Source organism: Rhynchophorus ferrugineus, unplaced genomic scaffold (assembly GCF_030347505.1).
Source record: "Rhynchophorus ferrugineus isolate W39M unplaced genomic scaffold, kcgeb_rfMv2 rfM9, whole genome shotgun sequence".
Taxonomy (NCBI): Eukaryota; Metazoa; Arthropoda; class Insecta; order Coleoptera; family Curculionidae; genus Rhynchophorus; species Rhynchophorus ferrugineus.
Genome location: NW_027472588.1, coordinates 17,864,960 through 17,890,854, shown reverse-complemented (window position 1 = coordinate 17,890,854; position 25,895 = coordinate 17,864,960). Strand labels below are relative to the sequence as shown.

The 25,895-nt window shown below is 33.0% G+C and overlaps 3 protein-coding genes across 9 annotated transcripts in view; 2 read left to right on the top strand and 1 right to left on the bottom strand.

Annotated features, from left to right (window-relative positions):
• Positions 1 to 18,974, top strand: part of Miga (Mitoguardin) — a 301,718-nt gene extending 282,744 nt beyond the window's left edge. The window contains exons 6-7 of the mRNA XM_076413588.1: positions 7,922 to 8,225; positions 18,006 to 18,974. Coding sequence (XP_076269703.1) covers positions 7,922 to 8,225; positions 18,006 to 18,532 — 831 coding nt within the window. The 3' untranslated portion in view covers positions 18,533 to 18,974. The remainder of the gene's footprint in view (positions 1 to 7,921; positions 8,226 to 18,005) is intronic.
• A 147-nt stretch (positions 18,975 to 19,121) lies between these two features.
• On the top strand, positions 19,122 to 20,402 carry LOC143202250 (alpha-aspartyl dipeptidase). The gene is made up of 5 exons (XM_076413596.1): positions 19,122 to 19,394; positions 19,450 to 19,541; positions 19,602 to 19,787; positions 19,847 to 20,132; positions 20,185 to 20,402. Exons 1-5 carry the CDS (start codon positions 19,291 to 19,293, stop codon positions 20,243 to 20,245), a joined length of 729 nt encoding a protein of 242 aa, XP_076269711.1. The 5' UTR covers positions 19,122 to 19,290; the 3' UTR covers positions 20,246 to 20,402.
• On the bottom strand, positions 20,247 to 24,825 carry LOC143202240 (uncharacterized). Of its 7 annotated transcripts, none has more exons than XM_076413575.1 (12): positions 24,484 to 24,825; positions 24,134 to 24,381; positions 23,554 to 24,058; positions 23,195 to 23,510; positions 22,876 to 23,144; positions 22,563 to 22,824; positions 22,314 to 22,508; positions 22,112 to 22,251; positions 21,714 to 21,890; positions 21,575 to 21,663; positions 21,325 to 21,510; positions 20,247 to 21,263 (listed from the first exon to the last, which is right to left on the bottom strand). In XM_076413575.1, the coding sequence occupies exons 1-12, from the start codon at positions 24,653 to 24,655 to the stop codon at positions 20,448 to 20,450; spliced, it is 3,375 nt and encodes a 1,124-aa protein (XP_076269690.1). In that variant the 5' UTR covers positions 24,656 to 24,825; the 3' UTR covers positions 20,247 to 20,447. The 7 variants fall into 7 exon arrangements, with proteins under 7 accessions (XP_076269690.1, XP_076269691.1, XP_076269695.1 ...); XM_076413576.1 differs by having other exon boundaries at positions 21,575 to 21,660; XM_076413580.1 differs by having other exon boundaries at positions 22,912 to 23,144.
• Between the last annotated feature and the right edge of the window lie 1,070 nt (positions 24,826 to 25,895).

Below are 25,895 nucleotides of genomic sequence, written 5' to 3'. Positions count from 1 at the left end.
AATATAAACACCACTGTTTCATTTCGTTTTACCTCCATTTGCCGAGCCATATAAAATTTACCCCAAAAGCATATTATTACTGGTGAAAAATGGATGCACTATGACGATCCTAAGAGCTTGAAAGTTATTAGTCAGTTCAAAAGAGCTATCAACATCGACAATGAAGATTTTTCAGACCTTTACATGAAACATTAAATTTAATTTTTAACCGTTGCAATATCGCAGTTTTATTACTTGTTAGATAAAAAGTAGAGTTTTCTATAGCATATTATTACTGGTAAAAAATGGATGCACTATGACGATCCTAAGAGCTTGAAAGTTATTAGTTAGTTCAAAAGAGCATCAACATCGACAATGAAGAGTTTTCAGACCTTTACATGAAATATTAAATTTAATTTCTAACCGTTGCAATATCGCGGTTTTATTACTTGTTAGGTAAAGAGTAGAGTTTTCTATAGCATATTATTACTGGTAAAAAATGGATGCATTATGACGATCCTAAGAGCTTGAAAGTTATTAGTTAGTTCAAAAGAGCTATCAACATCGACAATGAAGAGTTTTCAGACCTTTACATGAAATATTAATTTTAATTTCTAACCGTTGCAATATCGCGGTTTTATTACTTGTTAGGTAAAGAGTAGAGTTTTCTATACCATTGTAGCAACCTTGAGGCATGTCGAATTTTACATAGTGGAATAACGGCCTACAAAATACCCAGAAATATAATCTCAGATGTTGAACACAGACGGGGTGCCAGCAGCACCAACCAGAACACAATAACGAATAGCTGGCAACCTCGAGACGTTTATCTGGGATGTATTGAAGGGTATTTCCAGTCATTCAGTATCTGACCACCGTTCAGTTTACACGCAGCACCATCGACTGCTCAAGCCTCGTCTCCAGGTAACACCGCTGCCATCCGTTTTATCTATTTTGTATTTTCCACGTTTATATTACTTCAATAAATAACGGTGACATAATGTAAACACCACTGTTTCATTTCGTTTTACCTCCATTTGCCGAGCCATATAAAATTTACCCCAAAAGCATATTATTACTGGTGAAAAATGGATGCACTATGACGATCCTAAGAGCTTGAAAGTTATTAGTCAGTTCAAAAGAGCTATCAACATCGACAATGAAGATTTTTCAGACCTTTACATGAAACATTAAATTTAATTTTTAACCGTTGCAATATCGCAGTTTTATTACTTGTTAGATAAAAAGTAGAGTTTTCTATAGCATATTATTACTGGTAAAAAATGGATGCATTATGACGATCCTAAGAGCTTGAAAGTTATTAGTTAGTTCAAAAGAGCTATCAACATCGACAATGAAGAGTTTTCAGACCTTTACATGAAATATTAAATTTAATTTCTAACCGTTGCAATATCGCGGTTTTATTACTTGTTAGGTAAAGAGTAGAGTTTTCTATAGCATATTATTACTGGTAAAAAATGGATGCATTATGACGATCCTAAGAGCTTGAAAGTTATTAGTTAGTTCAAAAGAGCTATCAACATCGACAATGAAGAGTTTTCAGACCTTTACATGAAATATTAAATTTAATTTCTAACCGTTGCAATATCGCGGTTTTATTACTTGTTAGGTAAAGAGTAGAGTTTTCTATAGCATATTATTACTGGTAAAAAATGGATGCATTATGACGATCCTAAGAGCTTGAAAGTTATTAGTTAGTTCAAAAGAGCTATCAACATCGACAATGAAGAGTTTTCAGACCTTTACATGAAATATTAAATTTAATTTCTAACCGTTGCAATATCGCGGTTTTATTACTTGTTAGGTAAAGAGTAGAGTTTTCTATAGCATATTATTACTGGTAAAAAATGGATGCATTATGACGATCCTAAGAGCTTGAAAGTTATTAGTTAGTTCAAAAGAGCTATCAACATCGACAATGAAGAGTTTTCAGACCTTTACATGAAATATTAAATTTAATTTCTAACCGTTGCAATATCGCGGTTTTATTACTTGTTAGGTAAAGAGTAGAGTTTTCTATAGCATATTATTACTGGTAAAAAATGGATGCATTATGACGATCCTAAGAGCTTGAAAGTTATTAGTTAGTTCAAAAGAGCTATCAACATCGACAATGAAGAGTTTTCAGACCTTTACATGAAATATTAAATTTAATTTCTAACCGTTGCAATATCGCGGTTTTATTACTTGTTAGGTAAAGAGTAGAGTTTTCTATAGCATATTATTACTGGTAAAAAATGGATGCATTATGACGATCCTAAGAGCTTGAAAGTTATTAGTTAGTTCAAAAGAGCTATCAACATCGACAATGAAGAGTTTTCAGACCTTTACATGAAATATTAATTTTAATTTCTAACCGTTGCAATATCGCGGTTTTATTACTTGTTAGGTAAAGAGTAGAGTTTTCTATACCATTGTAGCAACCTTGAGGCATGTCGAATTTTACATAGTGGAATAACGGCCTACAAAATACCCAGAAATATAATCTCAGATGTTGAACACAGACGGGGTGCCAGCAGCACCAACCAGAACACAATAACGAATAGCTGGCAACCTCGAGACGTTTATCTGGGATGTATTGAAGGGTATTTCCAGTCATTCAGTATCTGACCACCGTTCAGTTTACACGTACCACCATCGACTGCTCAAGTCTCGTCTCCAGGTAACACCGCTGCCATCCGTTTTATCTATTTTGTATTTTCCACATTTATATTACTTCAATAAATAACGGTGACAATATAAACACCACTGTTTCATTTCGTTTTACCTCCATTTGCCGAGCCATATAAAATTTACCCCAAAAGCATATTATTACTGGTGAAAAATGGATGCACTATGACGATCCTAAGAGCTTGAAAGTTATTAGTCAGTTCAAAAGAGCTATCAACATCGACAATGAAGATTTTTCAGACCTTTACATGAAACATTAAATTTAATTTTTAACCGTTGCAATATCGCAGTTTTATTACTTGTTAGATAAAAAGTAGAGTTTTCTATAGCATATTATTACTGGTAAAAAATGGATGCACTATGACGATCCTAAGAGCTTGAAAGTTATTAGTTAGTTCAAAAGAGCATCGACATCGACAATGAAGAGTTTTCAGACCTTTACATGAAATATTAAATTTAATTTCTAACCGTTGCAATATCGCGGTTTTATTACTTGTTAGGTAAAGAGTAGAGTTTTCTATAGCATATTATTACTGGTAAAAAATGGATGCATTATGACGATCCTAAGAGCTTGAAAGTTATTAGTTAGTTCAAAAGAGCTATCAACATCGACAATGAAGAGTTTTCAGACCTTTACATGAAATATTAAATTTAATTTCTAACCGTTGCAATATCGCGGTTTTATTACTTGTTAGGTAAAGAGTAGAGTTTTCTATAGCATATTATTACTGGTAAAAAATGGATGCATTATGACGATCCTAAGAGCTTGAAAGTTATTAGTTAGTTCAAAAGAGCTATCAACATCGACAATGAAGAGTTTTCAGACCTTTACATGAAATATTAAATTTAATTTCTAACCGTTGCAATATCGCGGTTTTATTACTTGTTAGGTAAAGAGTAGAGTTTTCTATAGCATATTATTACTGGTAAAAAATGGATGCATTATGACGATCCTAAGAGCTTGAAAGTTATTAGTTAGTTCAAAAGAGCTATCAACATCGACAATGAAGAGTTTTCAGACCTTTACATGAAATATTAAATTTAATTTCTAACCGTTGCAATATCGCGGTTTTATTACTTGTTAGGTAAAGAGTAGAGTTTTCTATAGCATATTATTACTGGTAAAAAATGGATGCATTATGACGATCCTAAGAGCTTGAAAGTTATTAGTTAGTTCAAAAGAGCTATCAACATCGACAATGAAGAGTTTTCAGACCTTTACATGAAATATTAATTTTAATTTCTAACCGTTGCAATATCGCGGTTTTATTACTTGTTAGGTAAAGAGTAGAGTTTTCTATACCATTGTAGCAACCTTGAGGCATGTCGAATTTTACATAGTGGAATAACGGCCTACAAAATACCCAGAAATATAATCTCAGATGTTGAACACAGACGGGGTGCCAGCAGCACCAACCAGAACACAATAACGAATAGCTGGCAACCTCGAGACGTTTATCTGGGATGTATTGAAGGGTATTTCCAGTCATTCAGTATCTGACCACCGTTCAGTTTACACGTACCACCATCGACTGCTCAAGTCTCGTCTCCAGGTAACACCGCTGCCATCCGTTTTATCTATTTTGTATTTTCCACATTTATATTACTTCAATAAATAACGGTGACAATATAAACACCACTGTTTCATTTCGTTTTACCTCCATTTGCCGAGCCATATAAAATTTACCCCAAAAGCATATTATTACTGGTGAAAAATGGATGCACTATGACGATCCTAAGAGCTTGAAAGTTATTAGTCAGTTCAAAAGAGCTATCAACATCGACAATGAAGATTTTTCAGACCTTTACATGAAACATTAAATTTAATTTTTAACCGTTGCAATATCGCAGTTTTATTACTTGTTAGATAAAAAGTAGAGTTTTCTATAGCATATTATTACTGGTAAAAAATGGATGCACTATGACGATCCTAAGAGCTTGAAAGTTATTAGTTAGTTCAAAAGAGCTATCAACATCGACAATGAAGAGTTTTCAGACCTTTACATGAAATATTAATTTTAATTTCTAACCGTTGCAATATCGCGGTTTTATTACTTGTTAGGTAAAGAGTAGAGTTTTCTATAGCATATTATTACTGGTAAAAAATGGATGCATTATGACGATCCTAAGAGCTTGAAAGTTATTAGTTAGTTCAAAAGAGCTATCAACATCGACAATGAAGAGTTTTCAGACCTTTACATGAAATATTAATTTTAATTTCTAACCGTTGCAATATCGCGGTTTTATTACTTGTTAGGTAAAGAGTAGAGTTTTCTATAGCATATTATTACTGGTAAAAAATGGATGCATTATGACGATCCTAAGAGCTTGAAAGTTATTAGTTAGTTCAAAAGAGCTATCAACATCGACAATGAAGAGTTTTCAGACCTTTACATGAAATATTAAATTTAATTTCTAACCGTTGCAATATCGCGGTTTTATTACTTGTTAGGTAAAGAGTAGAGTTTTCTATAGCATATTATTACTGGTAAAAAATGGATGCATTATGACGATCCTAAGAGCTTGAAAGTTATTAGTTAGTTCAAAAGAGCTATCAACATCGACAATGAAGAGTTTTCAGACCTTTACATGAAATATTAATTTTAATTTCTAACCGTTGCAATATCGCGGTTTTATTACTTGTTAGGTAAAGAGTAGAGTTTTCTATAGCATATTATTACTGGTAAAAAATGGATGCATTATGACGATCCTAAGAGCTTGAAAGTTATTAGTTAGTTCAAAAGAGCTATCAACATCGACAATGAAGAGTTTTCAGACCTTTACATGAAATATTAATTTTAATTTCTAACCGTTGCAATATCGCGGTTTTATTACTTGTTAGGTAAAGAGTAGAGTTTTCTATAGCATATTATTACTGGTAAAAAATGGATGCATTATGACGATCCTAAGAGCTTGAAAGTTATTAGTTAGTTCAAAAGAGCTATCAACATCGACAATGAAGAGTTTTCAGACCTTTACATGAAATATTAATTTTAATTTCTAACCGTTGCAATATCGCGGTTTTATTACTTGTTAGGTAAAGAGTAGAGTTTTCTATAGCATATTATTACTGGTAAAAAATGGATGCATTATGACGATCCTAAGAGCTTGAAAGTTATTAGTTAGTTCAAAAGAGCTATCAACATCGACAATGAAGAGTTTTCAGACCTTTACATGAAATATTAATTTTAATTTCTAACCGTTGCAATATCGCGGTTTTATTACTTGTTAGGTAAAGAGTAGAGTTTTCTATAGCATATTATTACTGGTAAAAAATGGATGCATTATGACGATCCTAAGAGCTTGAAAGTTATTAGTTAGTTCAAAAGAACTATCAACATCGACAATGAAGAGTTTTCAGACCTTTACATGAAATATTAATTTTAATTTCTAACCGTTGCAATATCGCGGTTTTATTACTTGTTAGGTAAAGAGTAGAGTTTTCTATACCTTATTATTACTGGTAACAAAATTGATGCACTATGATGATTCTAAGAGCTTGAAAGTTATTAGTTAGTTCAAAAGAGCTATCAACATCAACAATGAAGAGTTTTCATACCTTTACATGAAATATTAAATTTAATTTCTAACCGTTGCAATATCGCGGTTTTATTACTTGTTAGGTAAAGAGTAGAGTTTTCTATAGCATATTATTACTGGTAAAAAATGGATGCATTATGACGATCCTAAGAGCTTGAAAGTTATTAGTTAGTTCAAAAGAGCTATCAACATCGACAATGAAGAGTTTTCAGACCTTTACATGAAATATTAATTTTAATTTCTAACCGTTGCAATATCGCGGTTTTATTACTTGTTAGGTAAAGAGTAGAGTTTTCTATAGCATATTATTACTGGTAAAAAATGGATGCATTATGACGATCCTAAGAGCTTGAAAGTTATTAGTTAGTTCAAAAGAGCTATCAACATCGACAATGAAGAGTTTTCAGACCTTTACATGAAATATTAATTTTAATTTCTAACCGTTGCAATATCGCGGTTTTATTACTTGTTAGGTAAAGAGTAGAGTTTTCTATACCTTATTGTAACAAAATTGATGCACTATGATGATTCTAAGAGCTTGAAAGTTATTAGTTAGTTCAAAAGAGCTATCAACATCAACAATGAAGAGTTTTCATACCTTTACATGAAATATTAAATTTAATTTTTAACCGTTGCAATATCGCAGTTTTATTACTTGTTAGATAAAAAGTAGAGTTTTCTATAGCATATTATTACTGGTAAAAAATGGATGCACTATGACGATCCTAAGAGCTTGAAAGTTATTAGTTAGTTCAAAAGAGCTATCAACATCGACAATGAAGATTTTTCAGACCTTTACATGAAACATTAAATTTAATTTTTAACCGTTGCAATATCGCAGTTTTATTACTTGTTAGGTAAAGAGTAGAGTTTTCTATACCTTATTATTACTGGTAACAAAATTGATGCACTATGATGATTCTAAGAGCTTGAAAGTTATTAGTTAGTTCAAAAGAGCTATCAACATCAACAATGAAGAGTTTTCATACCTTTACATGAAATATTAAATTTAATTTCTAACCGTTGCAATATCGCGGTTTTATCACTTGTTAGGTAAAGAGTAGAGTTTTCTATAGCATATTATTACTGGTAAAAAATGGATGCACTATGACGATCCTAAGAGCTTGAAAGTTATTAGTTAGTTCAAAAGAGCATCGACATCGACACTAAAGCAGGTGTAGCATAGATCAGCAAGTGTAGTATATTACGCGCTGCTAAAACCGAATGACAGTCTTAACGCAGATATCTACCAACGTGAATTAAACAAATTAAAGAACGTATTGTTATAAAACAGGCCCGCAATAGCCAGAAAAAAAACGAAAAGTCATTATCTCGTACAACGCTCGGCCACATGTTACAAGAGTTGCCAAGGATGCACTGTCGTAACTCGAACGAAAAGTTCTGCAGTATCCGACCTACAAATCAGACATATTTACTACTTGTTCAGATTTTGCATGATGCAGCATGAATTGGCTAGTTCATGGTTTCAAAATGCTGAAGAAGTGTGACTATGGATAAATGATTATGTCGCTACCAAACCAACATACTTTTTCAGAATATTTTGATTAATATTTTGTTGACCAGTTTATTTATATCAAATTTATTTATGACAACAAACATACTCGAAACACATACGTATTAGTTCGAAATACAAAATAACAAGTGTTCATTTCTTTCATTTTATTACTAATCATATTTTTAAAATTTTCAGGTGGCTGATCTGAAAGAATTCGAAGAATTCTCCGACTATTTCCCCGACTTGGAATCGTATCCCCTCTACCAAGCCGCGCTGAAACAATTGGAAAACGGCGGGATCCCCTGTAGGACATTAAGGACGGAGGTAGTTAAGTGCGGATCCGATGGGGAATATTTGGGCAAGTTGCACTGTTTGCGTTTGGCTTTCCAACAGTTGCTACGGGATCCGGTCACTTATTTGTGGTTTGCTGATGCCGGTAGACAAATCTTAACCGATCTCATGCTGTACGGCGATAGGGATCCCAAGGATTTTCTTATAGGTAATTATTTGAGTATTATTAACAAGAGCTAACATAATATTTGCGATAGAATACACGGTTTTGGACCTGAGCAACCAAAAGCTGTTTATAGGGTAAACTGGGGGTTGAATACAAATCAGCAACCCGCTTTTAGAATTGGTTCTAATTTTTGGAATATTCAACTCACCATTTATTAATACAAAAGTATAAATCAGAACAGAAGCTTTTAGACTGGCTTGGAATATGTTTCACGTATTAGGGTGCAACAGTAACCGCTCATCTTGCTTCGGTCCGTAATACTTGGTATCAGCTTTCGATTATCACTATATTTTAGTGTAGCCGCTCTCCTTGCTCGTCACTCGTGTCACCAAAGTTTTGTGATAAATAATTAAGGTATAAAGGCAGAAAATGTATTTTGAAAGACATTAGAGCTCCAATCTTGCGGTAATTTGACAACAAATTGTCGATTACGTACTTATAATCTGGTCATTTGTGGTTACCGAGAAAGTTGTGAACAGTACTTTGAAACGATGCCCATGCTGCTTCATCAGGCGTTAAACATTTTGTAAACTTTAGGTAAACTATTAGTTTTCATTACTCTCCGACGGTGAAGAAGTTCTTAACGCATTTTTTGTACATGTACCAATGACAAGTTGACAATGCATCACTGTCCGTACGTGGAACTGACCATAAGGTAATATATAAAGTATTAAATTAATACATTTAATTTCAGAATTCTTTTGCCTGGTTTCAGCAGGAAGGTGCTGAGAATGTGCGAAATCACAATTCATTGGTTAATTTAAATTACCATTACAGAAACCTGTAAAGAAAATATTTTACTAGAACAGCATTTCATTGGTGGAGGATTTCATAGGCTTCACGTGACTAACCCTGGTCGTCACATTCTACTAACCAATTAAATTTTAAATAAAACCGAAATATTAGTTTTCAAAACAATTTATTAAATACATATATATGTATATATATATATATATATATATATATATATATATATATATATATATATATACATTATATATATATATATATATATATATATATATATATATATATATATATATATATATATATTATATATACATTGTTTTGAGTGTTTGAGAGTTTTAGTGGTTATGGTAGATCTTCCCACTCAATCTGCAATAGTGTATCCATCTCTCTTGCAACATTGTCTTGTCATATCTTTGAATCTACAATGTTAAGTTTAAGTTCAATTTGTTGAATTAATGTTGATGTTCATTTGACTATATATACATCAAAGCGTTTTTGAATATTCTGTTTCAGTGTCGGTGTGGATAATCCATGACTTTTTGCACTTAAGATTCAGCCTTAGAAGATCCACTTTTGATCATCAATCACAATACACCACAGAAAACTCTTCTCTTCTACATATCAACCAGTGAAACTGCGATTTTGAAATGAATAAAAAAGCAGGTGGTAAAAAAAGCCATTTTCTTTAATTTGGATCTTTCTCATCGCTTGTAATAAACATCTTTAATATAATTAATTCTGGATATAGTTCTTCGTGGTTTTAAACTGGATCTACCTTCAAGTGTTGCAATTCATTGCCTTCTAATTGTTTTGCTCTTCCGGGCCTCCAGGTTCTTTGTCATTACAATAAAAATCACTACTTTTAAATCCTTGAAACCAAAATTTACTTCTTTTAACAAAAACCAAAACTCTTTAAATATATAGAAGCCTATAATCAATATATTTACTATTTTAAAACTAATAATAATAAAAATATCGGCCAAAACATAAAATCAAAGGAAAAAAGGATATTTTGATGAAAATCGACAATATGTAATATATTTGTTTGAAATTTGATGCACCTGTTTTTCAAACGAATATTGCATCTTTATACGAAAAGACTCACTGAAAAGTCTCCAAATAAACCCTTTTAATGAAAATATTATTCACGACTCTATTAATTCGTCTCCAAGGTAGTATGCATAAAATGAATTTGAAATAAATTGCACATTATTATCTTAAAATATCTGATTCATCGAATTTGTGGTGGCAGTTCCCGTAACAAGATACAATTACACGAGCAAAGCAATTAAACAAATTAGTCGCATAAGCGGGTATTATGCGGTTTGAATCATACGTTTAAGAAATTGAAACAACCGACCACATGCCGAGACTCACCGTATCAGGACCATAACGTAATTTGCACGTGCGACAATGTGGAACCCCATTTTAATTCAAAGTTTATTAGTGTTTTTCGTAGAGCTAAACAGTTAGGTTTCTGCTACGCTCTGGTGAATATCAGGATATCATCAGAAAATTAGTTATTAGCCTCATTAGTTTTTCATTATTATATATTTATATTACAATGTATGTCATATAAAGCTGACATTTGATTATAGTTTATCACCTTTCATTAAATATTACACTCAATGTTGTAAATTATTCTTCATATAGAATTTATTGGGAATAATTTAAGAGCTAACAATGTTTTTGAGAGAGAATGTCGAATAAGCTGGTTTTTTGGCATATCATCTCTTTCACCACTCTCTCGGTCAGCACCCGGCCCATCTGGCTGGTTGTAGGGGTTGCGTTTACCAGTGCGCATCGTTTATACAGGTAAAAATACTCAATTTTTAAATTAATTGAGAATGAACATTTTTTAATGACTTTTGATAGGCTTAACAAAGATATTTAATTCATTGCCAGACATTTTTATGATTGTTTATAATGTGCCAGACGTTACTTATCATTTATAAAAAAAGAAAATTTCGAATTATTTCAGTATGGCTATTATTATTATATGATATTACTTAAGTATCGAAATACCTAAAATTAATTTGCCAGATAATAATTCTATTGTTAAATAATAAGGCACACTGATTAAATCCGGAAAAGTATAATGCTGTTAGTGAGAGAGATAGTTGCAAAGTACATTTCTAAAAAACAGTTTAAAAATCATTAAATTAAGTTTCGTAATAACATAATCTTTCGTAATAATAATTAAATGTAGAGACCAAAAAGAAGAAATAATATTAGAATTAGACTACATTACAAAGATAAAATAAAAGTAAACCGACCGACCGATTGAACCGACTTCAAAAAATAAATAAGGAACTCAGTAAAAATTAAAAAATAATCAAACTTAGATTTTTAACACAAAAAAAGCATTATAAAATAAAATATGTACATAATAATGGTTGTAATAACTAAATAAAAATAAACAAAATCCTTATTTAACCTTTCTACTACACGTATTTTATATTGTACTAAATACACACAATTTAGCTTAATACCTACCTAGACCTATATATCTATTTACAATAGAATTTTAACTACTACCAACTGACTACGTTGAAGTCGGTGCCGAACCCAAATAGTTATATTAATTTTGATTTGTTTTGTTAGTAATTTAATTTTTTGTATATGTCACAAAATTATATTATTATTTTTGTATTTTTGTATTGGGCTGAGCACGATTTCAAAGTGATTGCCCCCGAAGGGAATTGAACTCGCGACCTCCGCATGTGTGCTGAACGCTCTAACCACTACACCATAGAAGCTATATTACTACGAAGTCTTATATGCTATGGTTAGTGCTTAAAAATCAAACTGAATGGCTTTTGCACTGAGCGACTTCCGATTTTAAGTCACATCAGTTCAGCAATAGGATTATACACAGACATCTGATTATTTTAGGTAAAAAATAAGTGAAAACTTTGTACGTGCCTTTGAAATTTGATTTTCCCCTTTCCCCCCAACAGATCCTATTTTATTTCCAATGGGACCACCTGGGAAATACACTCTTTCGAATAAAAAAAAAGGATTTTGGCCCACAATTGACTGAGAAATCGGCGAACATACATTAGAAATACATATATGCAGCCGAACATAGAACCTCCTCCTTTTTCGAAGTCGGTTAAAAAATATAATTTTCTCATTCTATAATAGTTTCATTGTCATAATTATTGGTACCATCGTCTTGGGAAGTTCTGTTTTCTAATATTTTATAAATATTAGGAATAATAGTAGTAATTGTTCTCCAACAAACCAAACAAAATCAAATTTACTATCGCTGATGGTCCAACCAGAAGCAAGTGGTGATAGAAAGTGGACATTTTAAATGAGCCAAAATTTTATCACATAGCGAACTCTTAATAAATGTTGTTGCAATTCAGTTTACTTGATGGATTGAAGTTTAGGAATTTTTTATTAAAATTATCTCTTGGTTTTTTAGATTGATAAGTACTTGAAAATAAGTGAAATCTGACAAATGAATTTTTCTAGAATTACAAATGTGTTCCCCAATAATTATTCGTCATCGGTTGTAATATTTTTAAAATCTAACTGGTAACTGATCCTTAGAATTCTCCAGCAATTTGTAAGGCCGAGCTTTTGTTTCTGAAAAAAAGCTGATATATAATCACACCCTGTAATTGCATGGAAACATGGTAGAGCTTGAGATAAAGAACTACCAAGGATTTGGTGTAGTTCATTGACGTTTATATTTCACTGATGATTTCCTACTCCCATGCTTATCCAAAGTTTCAGAGATGCGTTCAAATGATCCATAGTACCAAGAAATATAATTAATATATTTGAGTCTGAACAACGTATAACAGCTTCTGTGTCGAAATGTATTTAATAAATATGATAAATAATACGGGTATCGACTTATTGTGCACTTGCAAGCACTACTACAGCTGATTTGCGTTTCTTCCATACTCATGAATACACTACGACCACAATAAACTTTGATAGACCGACAAAGTTTTCATTGTAAGAAGATTATAAAGCAGCTGCACGAAAATCTCCCCATCTTTACCCACAATCTAATAGCCTCAAATGTAGGAGAAACTCAAGACACAAGAAAACCGACGGATGAATCTCTGCTGGTACTAAAAATTCCAATAAAATTACTAACCTTCATGATTTCGGAGTTGTTATTTCAACACACCTCACTCCGAACTTCTGTAGAGATGTAATCACAAGTACAGATCCGCTAAATTGTGATCTGAATGAAATATTGAATAATCTAAACCCACTAAAAGTAACGGCTCTGAGAAAGATTACCCCAAAAAAGTACGGCGAAGGTATCAATAGAAAAGCTACTCTACCATCTAACATCAAAACAGACTACCTCTCCTTAAGAGTGAGGCCGTGTATCCTAAACCCTCTCAGATATTTTAACTGTTAGAAGATTGGCCATGTTTCGTCATCATGTCCGAGTAAATCAATTTACCCCTCCTGTAGTCATTGACTTTGCCCTGTCATTATGTAAACTTCCAAGGAACTCAGTCTTGCAGGTACAAAAGTTGCCTTAGTAGTTGGAGAGAAATCAAGTTAAGAACCTTGAGAAAGTGTCATCCTTCGCCGCCTATACTAAGCCAAAGATAAACCATCTTTCATACTACAGTCTAAACATTTTATTTCTATAACGAAAAAGAACTCTACCGCATATGCGACGCACTATGACTTATACCGAATACAGATACCGAATTAGACATCCGCAGAGAACCTATATCTCCAAAATCTACAACCTTCTGAATACAACAAGTCCAAGCGATAGCTAGGACAAAACCAGGCGTAAAACTTAGTCATCTTTTATCTAAAATCTCTCATATGAAACATCTCAAACAAATGTCTGGAATGGCATCAGGAAATAGCTGGTCCACCAACACTTTCCCAACCAGATTGAAAGGTATTATTATACCCATCCATAACCGACTAAACCCTCATTAGGAGACACTCCAGGATACTAATATCCAGAAACCTTTCTATTGCCATTCACTTACCAGTGCGCTTTCCATACCTGGTAGATCCATTGTCGATGCTTTAATGGACCGATAGTGCAATAACTCCGGGCTTCCGAGATGGTAAACCCACTATTGCCGCCTTCTTCAATATAAACAGAGCCTCAGATATGGCTTATCGTTCTCTAATACTATCACAGTTCACTCATGGGGCTTTTAAGAGCCATAAAAATGGTAACCCTCAGGGCTCCATACTATTGTCTTTCCCATACTCCATCCTCTTCTATATAGCAATTAGTTCCATCCTTGAACTGCCATGCCAGCGTCCATATAATATTATTTGCAGATAACATATTGGCCTATCGCACTGCCCATGAAGACCGAACTGCCTCCGACTCCCTATCTGAAACTCGCCCCAAAAAAACTGGCTTCATAATCTAACAAACGAAGTCATGCATTTCCACTTCTGTAGAAAGCGCAACTCCTCTAGGATCTATCCATAGATAACAAACCCACATCTTCCCTTAATTATACCAAATTCCTGAGAGTAACATTTTATCAACATGGAGACAACATTTAATGAACACAAAAAAGCGTACCAAGGGCCTAAACATACTAATATATATCTCTCATAGATTTTAGATTTTATGGATTCAATAAAAGATCATCCTACATCAGTATAAGTCTTTTATCGGATACTAATTGGTCTATAGATGTTTCCTGTTCAACAACGCCAGTCCATCATCAAGTTCGTTGAAACCATTCAAAATAGCGCCCTTAGAGTTAGCCCTCTGGGTCCAACCGCACTAGACCAATACCTCAAAGTCTTGCTTCGTCTAAATCCCTCACCCAAAGACGCGCTAATTTCACTTTAAAAATCGCTGCCAAAATTCTGTATTCTCCATCTAGTATCTTAACTTTTCGCACTACCGAAAGCACTCACCACATCCTCATGATAGCGAATGATCTTCTACCGGCGTATATTCTAACCTGGCTTATTTCGTCAATATAAATTAACCAACCTTTAGATGTTTCCCCATCGTAAAATGTACCTTCTGGACCCATCCATCGTTTTCTATAAATAAATCCCTTCTTCAATATTTTAAACAAGATATCCTTTAAAACTGAACCTTTAAAATTGATACTTAATTTTAAATGTTTAGGGAATTTTGGTGCTTAATTTTAAATTTTAAAGGTTTATTAAAATATCTCTATTCCTTAAGAAATTTAGAAAAAAAAAAACATTTTAAGCTAATATTTCACTATTTTTAATTTTTCTTAAAAATATCGATATTTTTTCCTCCGATATATCGATATTTGTTCGGTGGCCTCTGCACGAATTACTCAGCACAATTGAATGACACTCATGTAATCTAATCATAAACCGTATAACTTCTTACAACACTATGCAAGAAAAATTCTCTTGCCTAGATTCCGGTCATTAAGGGAATTAAAGAAAACTTTATTAGTTGATCTCATGATCAAGGTGTCATTTCAACTAGCCATCACTATCAGCACATCATACAATATAAAAATATATATCACCTTATATTGAATCCAAATTAAATTATATAACCCAACTATGACATAATAGAAGATAGCAACAAGTTATTGCCAGCAAAACACGTTTTCATCTCCTGGCCAAATCCAGATCCTGTGAAGTTATCCTTAACCGACTTATGCTGGGACAATATAAATTCACCCATAAATTTGCTGAGGGAACACCTTCCTTCGTCGCTATTTATCAGCTCGGGAAACCTACCTTAAGCTTCCTAGATTCTTTAAAATTCCTTATTCTACAACATGATATCTGATTTTGCTATCCAACTCCACCTATCTTTTATACCTTATCCAAAATTTCTATCTACATGCGTATGTATTTAGTCGTGACTAGCTTTGGGAATTATCGACTGAAAACAGTCGATAGTCAAAAAACTAGCGACTGAAAATAGTAATTATTATTTTCAGTCAAATGCACGATTCAACTGTTTTTTTTTTTTCAATTCGTGATGTCAGACGAATATGTACGAATCCTTTCCTGTATAAATTGTGGGAGACGAAAGGACGGAGATAATTGCTTGGGGAAGTTAATTTTATAGGTGGTTATATTTTCTAACGGTAGTGTAAGCGAGAGGGAGATATATACATTCCTTCACGAACTAACTTTAAAAAAGAAAAGGAAAAAAATAATTACTGAATACTATTCTAATACTAAATAACATGCAATTTATGATTTAATTTTAAACGAAATAGAATTACTTTTATATTTGAATGTTCTGTGGATATGTAAAAAGGAATAGAATTTTTCTATGGAATGGAATAATACCCCACAAATATTTTATTTTATTTTAATGTATTAATTGCTATTTTTAGATAATATACGATAATAAATACAATAGACAATACAATAGAACTTAAACAAAAACTAAAGATGTACAATAACCATAAATACTATATAAAAATTAAACATATACCTAATCATAGAAAAAAAACTAATCCGTGACATATTTAAAAATGATCTGAATGGAATGATATAAATATTTTATTTATTATTGAACGGAAATATTTTCTAACAAAAATGGAGAGAATAATCTAAATATTATCTATTATTGCCATAAAAACAATCAAAATATTTTACTATTTATCATTCCCAATTTTAACCCTTTTATCTTATTACATTAACAATCTTTAAAAATATCGTACCAAAGTGCTATAATATTAATATACAATATATTGTTATTTACAAGCAAACTACTAAAAAAATCATAAAACTACATATATTATATATAAATCTATGTAGCATAAATTGGGTACATTTGTGCCAAGGTCGCGGCTAGGACGACAGAACCAGAACGTTAAAAATCAGTCGAACGAAACAAGTAGAACTAAAAATAGTAAATAAAAGTACGACTGAAACAGTCGATAGTAAAAAGTAGTCAATTACTAAACAGTCGATAGTTCCCAAACACTACTCGTGACCTTTTTTACTCTGTTATTTTTATATTATTATACTTTGTGTTGTTATCGTATAAAACTGTCGTCAGTATCTAATAAACAATGCTATCTGAACTTAATGTATTATGACAAAAAACGGGTAGTTGTTGCCACTAAAAACTTATAATCCTATTGACATAAACGACTTACTATATCGGGGCTCATTAATAATTTAAAGTTTTCATATATTTTCTTTTTTAAAAGGGAGAAATGGAAACTAATGCCAAAAGAACCCTTTTCCTCCAAAAGAGGTGTAAAAGTTTGGTTTGGTAGTCACCCACCCTTATAGAGCGAGCGGGACCTCGAGGGCGAGGACGGATTATAACCTTATTAATTGCATTCAAATATATATCCATATTGTTGATAAATGGCAAAATCGTATCAGTAGAGCCATCTTTCGTCTAGACACAGAGTAAAGATAAATTATGGCAAATATGCTGATCTACCATACTGATGACCTTAATTCTTCATTATCCCTTTGTGTGTTTGTTACACGTGACGCTTTGGCATCACGTGACTAATCTTTAACGTTTTATTGACCAATAAAATTTAAATAAAAAACCAATTTTCATTCAAGCGACAGGCTTATTAAAATGCCATAACGATGTCAACTAACATCCAAAGGATTTAAAATAGTATAATGGTAAACAGTATATAAATATATAATATATAATAAAAAATCACTAAAATTGTTATTATTATTATTATTATTATTATTATATATTTGAAATAAAGCTGGATTCTTCTGTGTAAAACCTATCCACTTTTTAGACTCGGGGGTGCATTATTCGATTAATAGTGATTACAGTTTATTTTCAAAAAAATATGGAAAAATGTTAAATCGCAAGAAAACTTTTTGCACGTCATGCAGGGAAAAAATAGACATTCAAAACAGATATTCAAGTGCAGTTTTAGCAATATAGTGAAAAAAGGGCGATCGCAGTGTCATCTAATGGTGGACATCGTGAAATAATTCTCTACAGTCTATAGAGTTTAATTCTATTTACTCTATAGCTAAAATTGTTACGCAATGACAACGTATTTATATATTTCCATTTCTCTTTTATAGGATATGAAGAACTATTACACTACATCCAAGACCCGAAAAACTGGAGAGATCTGGAAGAGGAACTTAGCGCCAGGGGCGTCAAGGCTCTGACCTTTTACGACGTAGTTTTAGATTACATTCTAATGGACGCCTTCGAAGATCTGGAAACTCCACCATCATCCGTCATGGCCGTGATACAGAACCGCTGGCTCTCCAGTGGATTCAAGGAAACCGCCTTAACAACTGCGGTATGGTCAGTGTTGAAAGCCAAAAGAAGAAGACTGAAATTTCCCGTGGGATTCATGGCTCATTTCTATACCATATCCGAACAGTTGTCGCCTTTGTTGGCATGGGGATTCCTGGGTTCGGACGAATCTCTCCGAGAAACGTGCGTTTTCTTCAAGGAACAAGTAATCGGATTCCTCTGTGACATATTTAATTTCCAAAAGTGTAGATTCAACACTGTCGATAATTTAGCCGCTGACGTTCTAATTAATCTAAGAGTTAGAGTCCAAAATATCTCACAGAGACTCTGCGCTCAGGGATAAGATGTCAAAAAATATTTCAAATATCTATATCAAACCAAGCCATACAATTACAAGATTGCCATCAATAGTAAAAGAATTAAGAAAATCACTCATACATATTTATCATGCAATTCAAACTTAATTATAAATTTGAATCTTAAAAAAGTTTTAAAATTATTTTAGTGGTGTGTGCATTTTGTATCGTTGCATTTTGTTTTATGTAATTTATGAGTTAAGTACAATTAGTTTTAATATAAAAAACAATTATTTTACATATAAACTACATAATATGTGTATAAATATTGTTTGTTGATGAACTCGCTTTTAATAGTATTAAGTAGCTTAGACATAAGAACACATTCCTAATATACATGTTTATTTATTAAAAATGCAAATTGTGCATGTTATAATTGGTGTTTTATATTCAGTGACATACGTGTGAAAATAAAAGTCGTATAAACAGTTTTTTCATTTATCTTCTTAAAACTCCGCCTGTTTGGCAACATTGTAAACAACCATGGTATAATTCTTCTTTTAAAATTGTCAATTCGCTAGGGTTGTCCAAATAAGTAGGCCAATCTTCAAATTATATTATTATCAACGATTTAACCCCACTTTCACTTATCTTAATTAAAATTTGATCTTGAACGTATAATCAGATTTAGTTATCTTTAATTTGATATGTTACTTGAATTTATGCAAATAACGTTTTGAGGTAACTTAGTAATAAGATAATTTTTAAACCATTTTAAATTCAGTAAGAGCGCGCTAAAAACCGAATGATGTGCACTAAAAGGCAAATTCTTCTATTATCGTCATCCAAAGTTCATGGGTTTGAATTTTTAGAATATGCTGCTCAAGATATCAATGATTTGCTTAATCAGTAGGTTTGTTTATTATTGACCAATATAATATATTTGAATACTAATTTTTTTAAGAAACAAAGTTTCTTCAGTACTCTTTATACCATATGCTTTAAGTAATCATGATGATTATCAGAGTAGAGTAGAAAAACCTTTTAAACATTGGGGTATATGACTATTAGTTTATATAAGTCAGAATATTTTATCATTAACACTTATTGATGTAGGATATAAAATTATTGGTATTCATACACAAGAGCACCCAGTCCATGCAGTTGAACAAGCAGAAGCTATTTTTGTAGGTGGTGGAAATACTTTTCGTTTACTAAAAAAACTGTATGACTTAAACTTAGTGAAAGCAATTCGTAAAAGGATATTAGAGGATGGGATACCATATATTGGTGCTAGTGCTGGTATTCAAATCACCATTTTTTTAGAATTCTCTAGAGTATTCAATATTACCTTTCTATAGGTACAAATGTAGCAACCAGAAGTATCAATACAACCAATGATATGCCTATAGTTTATCCACCCAGTTTTGAAGCTCTTAAACTGATTCCTTTTAATATCAACCCCCATTATTTAGATACAGATTTGGATTCAAAACATAAAGGTGAAACAAGAGAAGAGCGAATTTTACAATATCAAGAGGAAGAGGATGCCTCAACAGTTTTAGGTCTCCGAGAGGGATCATCATTATACATTCAAGGAAATTCTGCTATTTTAAAAGGGATTCATAAAGCTAGACTATTTGTGAAGTATGGAAAATAACAAGTGTTAACTTTTTAAGTATTCTAATTTTATTTTTAGGAGTAAACAACCCATTGAAATAGAAGTAGGTACAGATGTGAGTTATTTGTTGAAAGAATAATTCTAGAATGTATAATTGTTTATTTTCAAAGTGTACTTGCTCATTTACAATTTAAAAAAAAGTATCTTAGACTATATAGAAATTGATCATTTTAAAATGATATATTCTTATAATTTGCTACTAGACAATAAAATCAAAGTTTTATTTACATGTATAATAGACTTTAATTTAAATTTGATAATGTCCACTAAATTGAAGCACTTTATAAACACCTTTCAAATAGTTGAGTTGCAATTTTAAATAACTCTGGATCATGTCTTTTTGGTGCTTCTACAAATGCATCATTAATTGGCAAGTTACAAAGATGTCTTCTTATAGCTAAGTCTCTACGAGCTGACAAAGCCCTACGGTGTGGCCCAACATTTGAAAATAATGTCCTGCGTATCTGCTGCTTTTCCTGATTAGCTACTTGAATAGCTGCAATAGGATGAGATATATTTAAATCCTCAGGATCAATTTTAGGCTCCAGAAATTCCTCTTTTATTTCTTCCTTAATGGACTCTTGAGGCTCTTCTTTAATACCATTCATTCCTGGTGCTGCTTCTTCAGTTTTAATTTTCGTTTGTTTTGACGTTTCCTCATTTTGTTGTTGCATAAGTTCAGCTTCAGCGTGTTCTTTCAAAATAGACCTTACTAAATCTTCACCCGCTAACTGCACTGAGACACCAAGATTAACCAACACATTATGAGATTCCCAACGAATTTTTGCAGAACTAGTAGGTTTGTTTCTAGAGCGTGATTCACTAACCAAACTGGCCCAATCCACTCCCAGAGCATCTCCTATACCCTTAATCCTAGATTCTTCATCCAACTCATCCTCAGATATTTCTTCAAAGTCCAGATCCATATTTTCTCCATCAATGGATTCATCTTTAGGAACGCTTTTCGTGGGTGACCTCGATGGTGATTGTGTCTTTTGAGGGGTGTTCGATGATTGTGCTGACTCTTGGGCTGTACTTGGATTAGTATCAGCTTGATCTGTATGATGCGGCTCGTCAGGAACTTCATCTGCAATTTCCTAAAATTTGGCAAATTTTGGTATCAGTTAAAGATAAAATGTTTTGTAGTATAATAAATACTTCATCTCTGTTTAGTATGTCATCTGCATCATCACTAATTTCACTTAGATCATCTTCTAGTACAGGTGCAGAATCAATTTTGACACATGGTTTCTTAGGTTCATTATTCCCATCAGCTGGTTCTTCAGCAGGTCTCTTTAATGAAGTGGATGCATCTTTTTCTGCATCTGTTGCTGGTGCTGTACCCTTTTTGATAAATTACCAGTATTTAAATAAAATGAACAAAAAATGCTGTGATGTTGATACATACTTGTTTGGGTTCAGATGAATGTTCTGATGGAGCGGGCTCTGACCTTTGAGGAACAGGATCCTTCCTACGTGATTCCAAGTTGGAATCTTCTAAAATAAAAACTATGTACGCAAGGTAAAATAAATTTATAGTTGTTTACCATTAGTATTGGAATCTACATTATGAGAAGCAGAACTCCGAGGTCTTGAATTGTCTCTTTCGCGCCAATCTCTATTTGGCCATCTCCTCCGGTCATCAGGGGGCCAACTATCCATTCCTCGATTATAATGCCTCCACTCCTCCTCGGAGGGATGAGGTCGGTCGAGATTATCCCAACCTATAAACAAATATGGGTCATTGCACACACTTTAAGCTATAAATTGATCAAATTATAATACATATCAGTCAGGCGAAATGTTATCGTTAAGAACTGAATAAATCTAGTAACTCTGCAATTTACAACTTATTTAAAGTAGTTTGAACTAGTTCTGATTAAAATTTAAGAAGCCCACAACTAAAAGCGTAAGAATTATGTTTAGCTGTTATTTTGTGATTTACCATCTCTGCTCTCCCAGTCTAGCGGCCTTCTGCCTCTATTATCCCATTCATGTTCTCCATATTCTGTGTCCACCCAATCTCTACCTTTCATTACTCCAGGGGCACCGCCGCGACCTTCGCCTCTACCATACCCCCTTCCCCTAATAAAATTAAATATAAAAATTAATAATTATCAAAAATATTTATTTACTTCTATACCCACCTTTCCATCTCAACTCTTTCATCTCTCATATCCCACATATCCCTTCTGACACCTCTCCTATCATCCACATAGTCTCTACCTTCTAAAGGTAATCTGTCATCTCTAACACCATCATAATGATCATCTATATCCATGTATCTTCGTTCGTCCATTCTCGTGCGATCATAAGGCGCCTCATAATCTTTTTCATCCAATCTAAGATAAACCAATATTTATATCATCAATGAACATATATAAATATGACATTACCTTCTATCATCTCTCAGTCTACCCGCTAGACCATACTCTCTGTTTCTTTCATCATGTTCTCTATCATAAACTCTGTCTCTATCATAATTGCGATCATGCATTTCCCTCTCTAACCTTTCATGTCGCTCCGGACTGTTCCTTCCAGATTTGCGGGTATCAACTGAGTGACCACGTCCATCTCGTCTGTCTCTATCTGGCGAATGCCGTCTGCCAGGAGGAATCCTATCCTCCGGTAGGGGAAGTAAGCGTTCTACTCGATCTCCTAGTTTAAAATTCAACTATCATATAAACACAACCTTGATCAAGTTATTACCCGTCGGTTTATCAAGTCCTCTATCCTCACGCCTACCTCTTTCACGACCTCTTCTTTCATTCTCCTTTTTCTCAAGTTCCTTCAGTCGTTCTCTTTCTCTTTGCCTCTCTTGGCACCTAGCCAATGCCTCCTCCCTCTCTTTTTCTCTTGCAGCTTCACGGTCATCTCTTCTCCTGTCTCTGTCCCGATCTCTATCACGGTCCCTATCTCTCGAGTCACGTTTGTCTTTTCTAGATTTGTCAGCGACCGATCTATCTTTACCCCTGGAACTAGAACACAATTAACTTCTGAATTTTTCAAAAATAATATAATGTCTTACCGGGCTCTCTCGTCTCTCTTTTCCCTCCTATCAGGGCTTCTTTGATCTCGTCTGGAACTGCTCGTTGCAGGTTTAGATCTACTTGGAGAAATCTTTCTGTCCCTTGAGTGCGTTGAATCTGGAGAATCTCTCCTTTTGGTATCTTTTGTAGATTTATTTTCCCGCCTTGGCGATCTTGAATCCTTCTTTTTCTCTCTTTCACGCTCTTTTTCTCTCTGTTTTAATCGTTCTCGCTCCCGCTCTCTTTCCCTTTCCTTCTCTTTTTCTTTTTCACGTTCACGTTCCCTTTCACGCTCTTTTTCTTTTTCTAAAATATCTGCTTTTTTAAATATAGAAGAATACACCCTCATAGAACTTACCTCTCTCCTTTTCCCGCTCCCTTTCCTTCTCCTTCTCCCGTTCTCGTTCTTTTTCCTTCTCTTTTTCTCTTGTGGTTTTCGGACTTGGCGTCCTATGTTTCTCCTTACGATCACTAGACCTACTTAAGGGCCTTGGAGAAGATTTTACTTCAGAATTTTCTTTTTTAGCAATTACTTTTGGTTTTATCGGTGGTGTTTCAGATTTCTTTTTTACCCTAACTGGTGAAGGTGATTTTACAGCTATTTTTGGAACATGGGTCTTCGCCTTCTTTGTTTTATCTCTAGTCAATGACTTTGACACATGTTTGGCCTTTTTATGCTTTCTGCGGTCCTCTGAACTCGAAGAACTGGCTCTCTTTGTCTTTGATTTCTTCACCTTCTTCCTCTTGGCATCAACTGAGGATGAGCTTGAAGAACTACTATCATCACTACTTGAGCTAGAATCAGATGACGAAGAAGAGGATTCACTGGATGGACTGCTCTCCTTCCTTATTTTTTTCTCTTTCTAGAATATAAATTCACATTAGTTTTAGATGAATACTTACATTAATTTAATATAATTTATTAGAAATATGCTTACCTTACGGGCTTTGTGTTCCATTTTCATTTGCAATTCTAATTCTCTTTGCAACTCCTGACGTTTTCGCTCAAGATCATCAGGGTCAGCATCTTCTAATTCATCTGGATCCCACTGATCCCAGTCTTCTTCAGTTCCATGCAATCTTTTGTGACTCTCTTTAGCATGACGCTTTTTAGGATCAGTTTGATTTTTAGCGGCACGCTGCTTGGAAGGGCTGATAAGAGTGTGGGTAGCTGAGTATTTACAACCTTAAAAACGCAATTGTATTTGGTATAGTATAATGCAACATGAATACTAAAACATTTCTTTTAACTTTACTTAAAAAGGAGCAAACATGAGTCAATGCTAACCTTTCCCGTATGGACACGAACCGTTTTGTGCCCAATGATGGCAATATTCTTTATGCGTTGTAGTACCCGCTTTAATACCTAAACGTTCAAATACACTCGGACGATTCTTCGTCTGAGTTTTAGCTTTCTGTGTGAGGTTCACTGTTATTTTTCTCTTTGCTTTATTAGACATCTTTAGCAACAGTTTTTGGAAGTTCCTGGAACGATACTTTACGCACAGTGAAGCCTACCATATTTATAAATTTTTCATAAAATATTACGAATGTTTGCTGTAAAAATAGTATTTTATTTTACATGAAGTTGAACGGAATTTCAATTATTTGACAAGCCGAACGCAGACTAAAATGTCAAATTATTGCCAACCTAAATGAAATCTGTTAATATCACTATGAACTTCTTTATTTCACTTAAAGATGGCGTAAAGGCGATAGGTTATTTTTTGTAGACTAACTTTGTTCCAGCACTCTACTATTTTTGTGGAAGGAATTTGCATGGGAACAAGAAACATTGATTGATTAAAAACTTATTTATTTCAGTACTACATGTGGTCGACGGGAGGCTGGACAGGATATTATGTTCGATCAAGGTTATACGGAAATGTTAAAGAAATGAAAATATAGAGGAAAAACAGACGTCATCGTGCTGGTGTTTTTACCCATGATACCAATCCCCTAGCGTTGCCAACCTGACAATATAGCGTGGATGTATTTGTGGTGGCCTAAGGGGTTGTGGCGGTTGCTACATATAAAGATAATATTTCTGAAGGGACTACATACAAATTAAGTTTAATGGTCTAAATGCAAATTTAAACATATATATTAGTATCAAATTATATTCTCTGTCGATGTATATGATTAAAACGGAATTAATACAACTGTAATAAAAATAAACATGAGAGCTATTATTTATTATCTTTTATAAGAAAGGAGTTTAAAATAGTACACCCTAAAATAACTACCGTTGACATTTGTTTTGTTAATTACATGCCAACCAGCATCAAAATAAATTACAATTAGCATTTTTTATCATGAAAACAACCACAAACAGTGGTGTAGTTTTGTAATAAGTAATTATAGTATAATGTTGAGCTTTAGGAATGTGTATAAGGAATGTCTATGACGTTGATAAAGTAGAGAGCTACTAAGGGAGTAATGTTGAATATTTTATAATATTTAGATTAGAAACATGTATTTTATTAAAATAATTTTAATAAAATACATGTTTTGCTATCGGAAACTATTTATTGTATAATAATAATTTTATTATTTAAATATATAACTCAAATTTTGTTTAAAAATATTAAATAGTCTATTTGGATATTAAAAATGCATGTGCATTAAAATACTAAGGTGTATAATAATTACTTGTTGCTATATATGGTATAATGCGGTCCCTAAATTATATTTTAGAGC

Coding starts and splice junctions, on each gene's coding strand:
- LOC143202250 (XM_076413596.1), top strand. CDS start 19,291: ATGATGTGCACTAAAAGGCAAATTCTTCTATTATCGTCATCCAAAGTT. Junction 19,395..19,449: donor ATCAATGATTTGCTTAATCA/GTAGGTTTGTTT, acceptor AATTTTTTTAAG/AAACAAAGTTTCTTCAGTAC. Junction 19,788..19,846: donor ATATATTGGTGCTAGTGCTG/GTATTCAAATCA, acceptor ACCTTTCTATAG/GTACAAATGTAGCAACCAGA.
- LOC143202240 (XM_076413575.1), bottom strand. CDS start 24,655: ATGTCTAATAAAGCAAAGAGAAAAATAACAGTGAACCTCACACAGAAA. Junction 23,511..23,553: donor GGAGCGGGAAAAGGAGAGAG/GTAAGTTCTATG, acceptor TTAAAAAAGCAG/ATATTTTAGAAAAAGAAAAA. Junction 22,825..22,875: donor AGGACTTGATAAACCGACGG/GTAATAACTTGA, acceptor ATTTTAAACTAG/GAGATCGAGTAGAACGCTTA.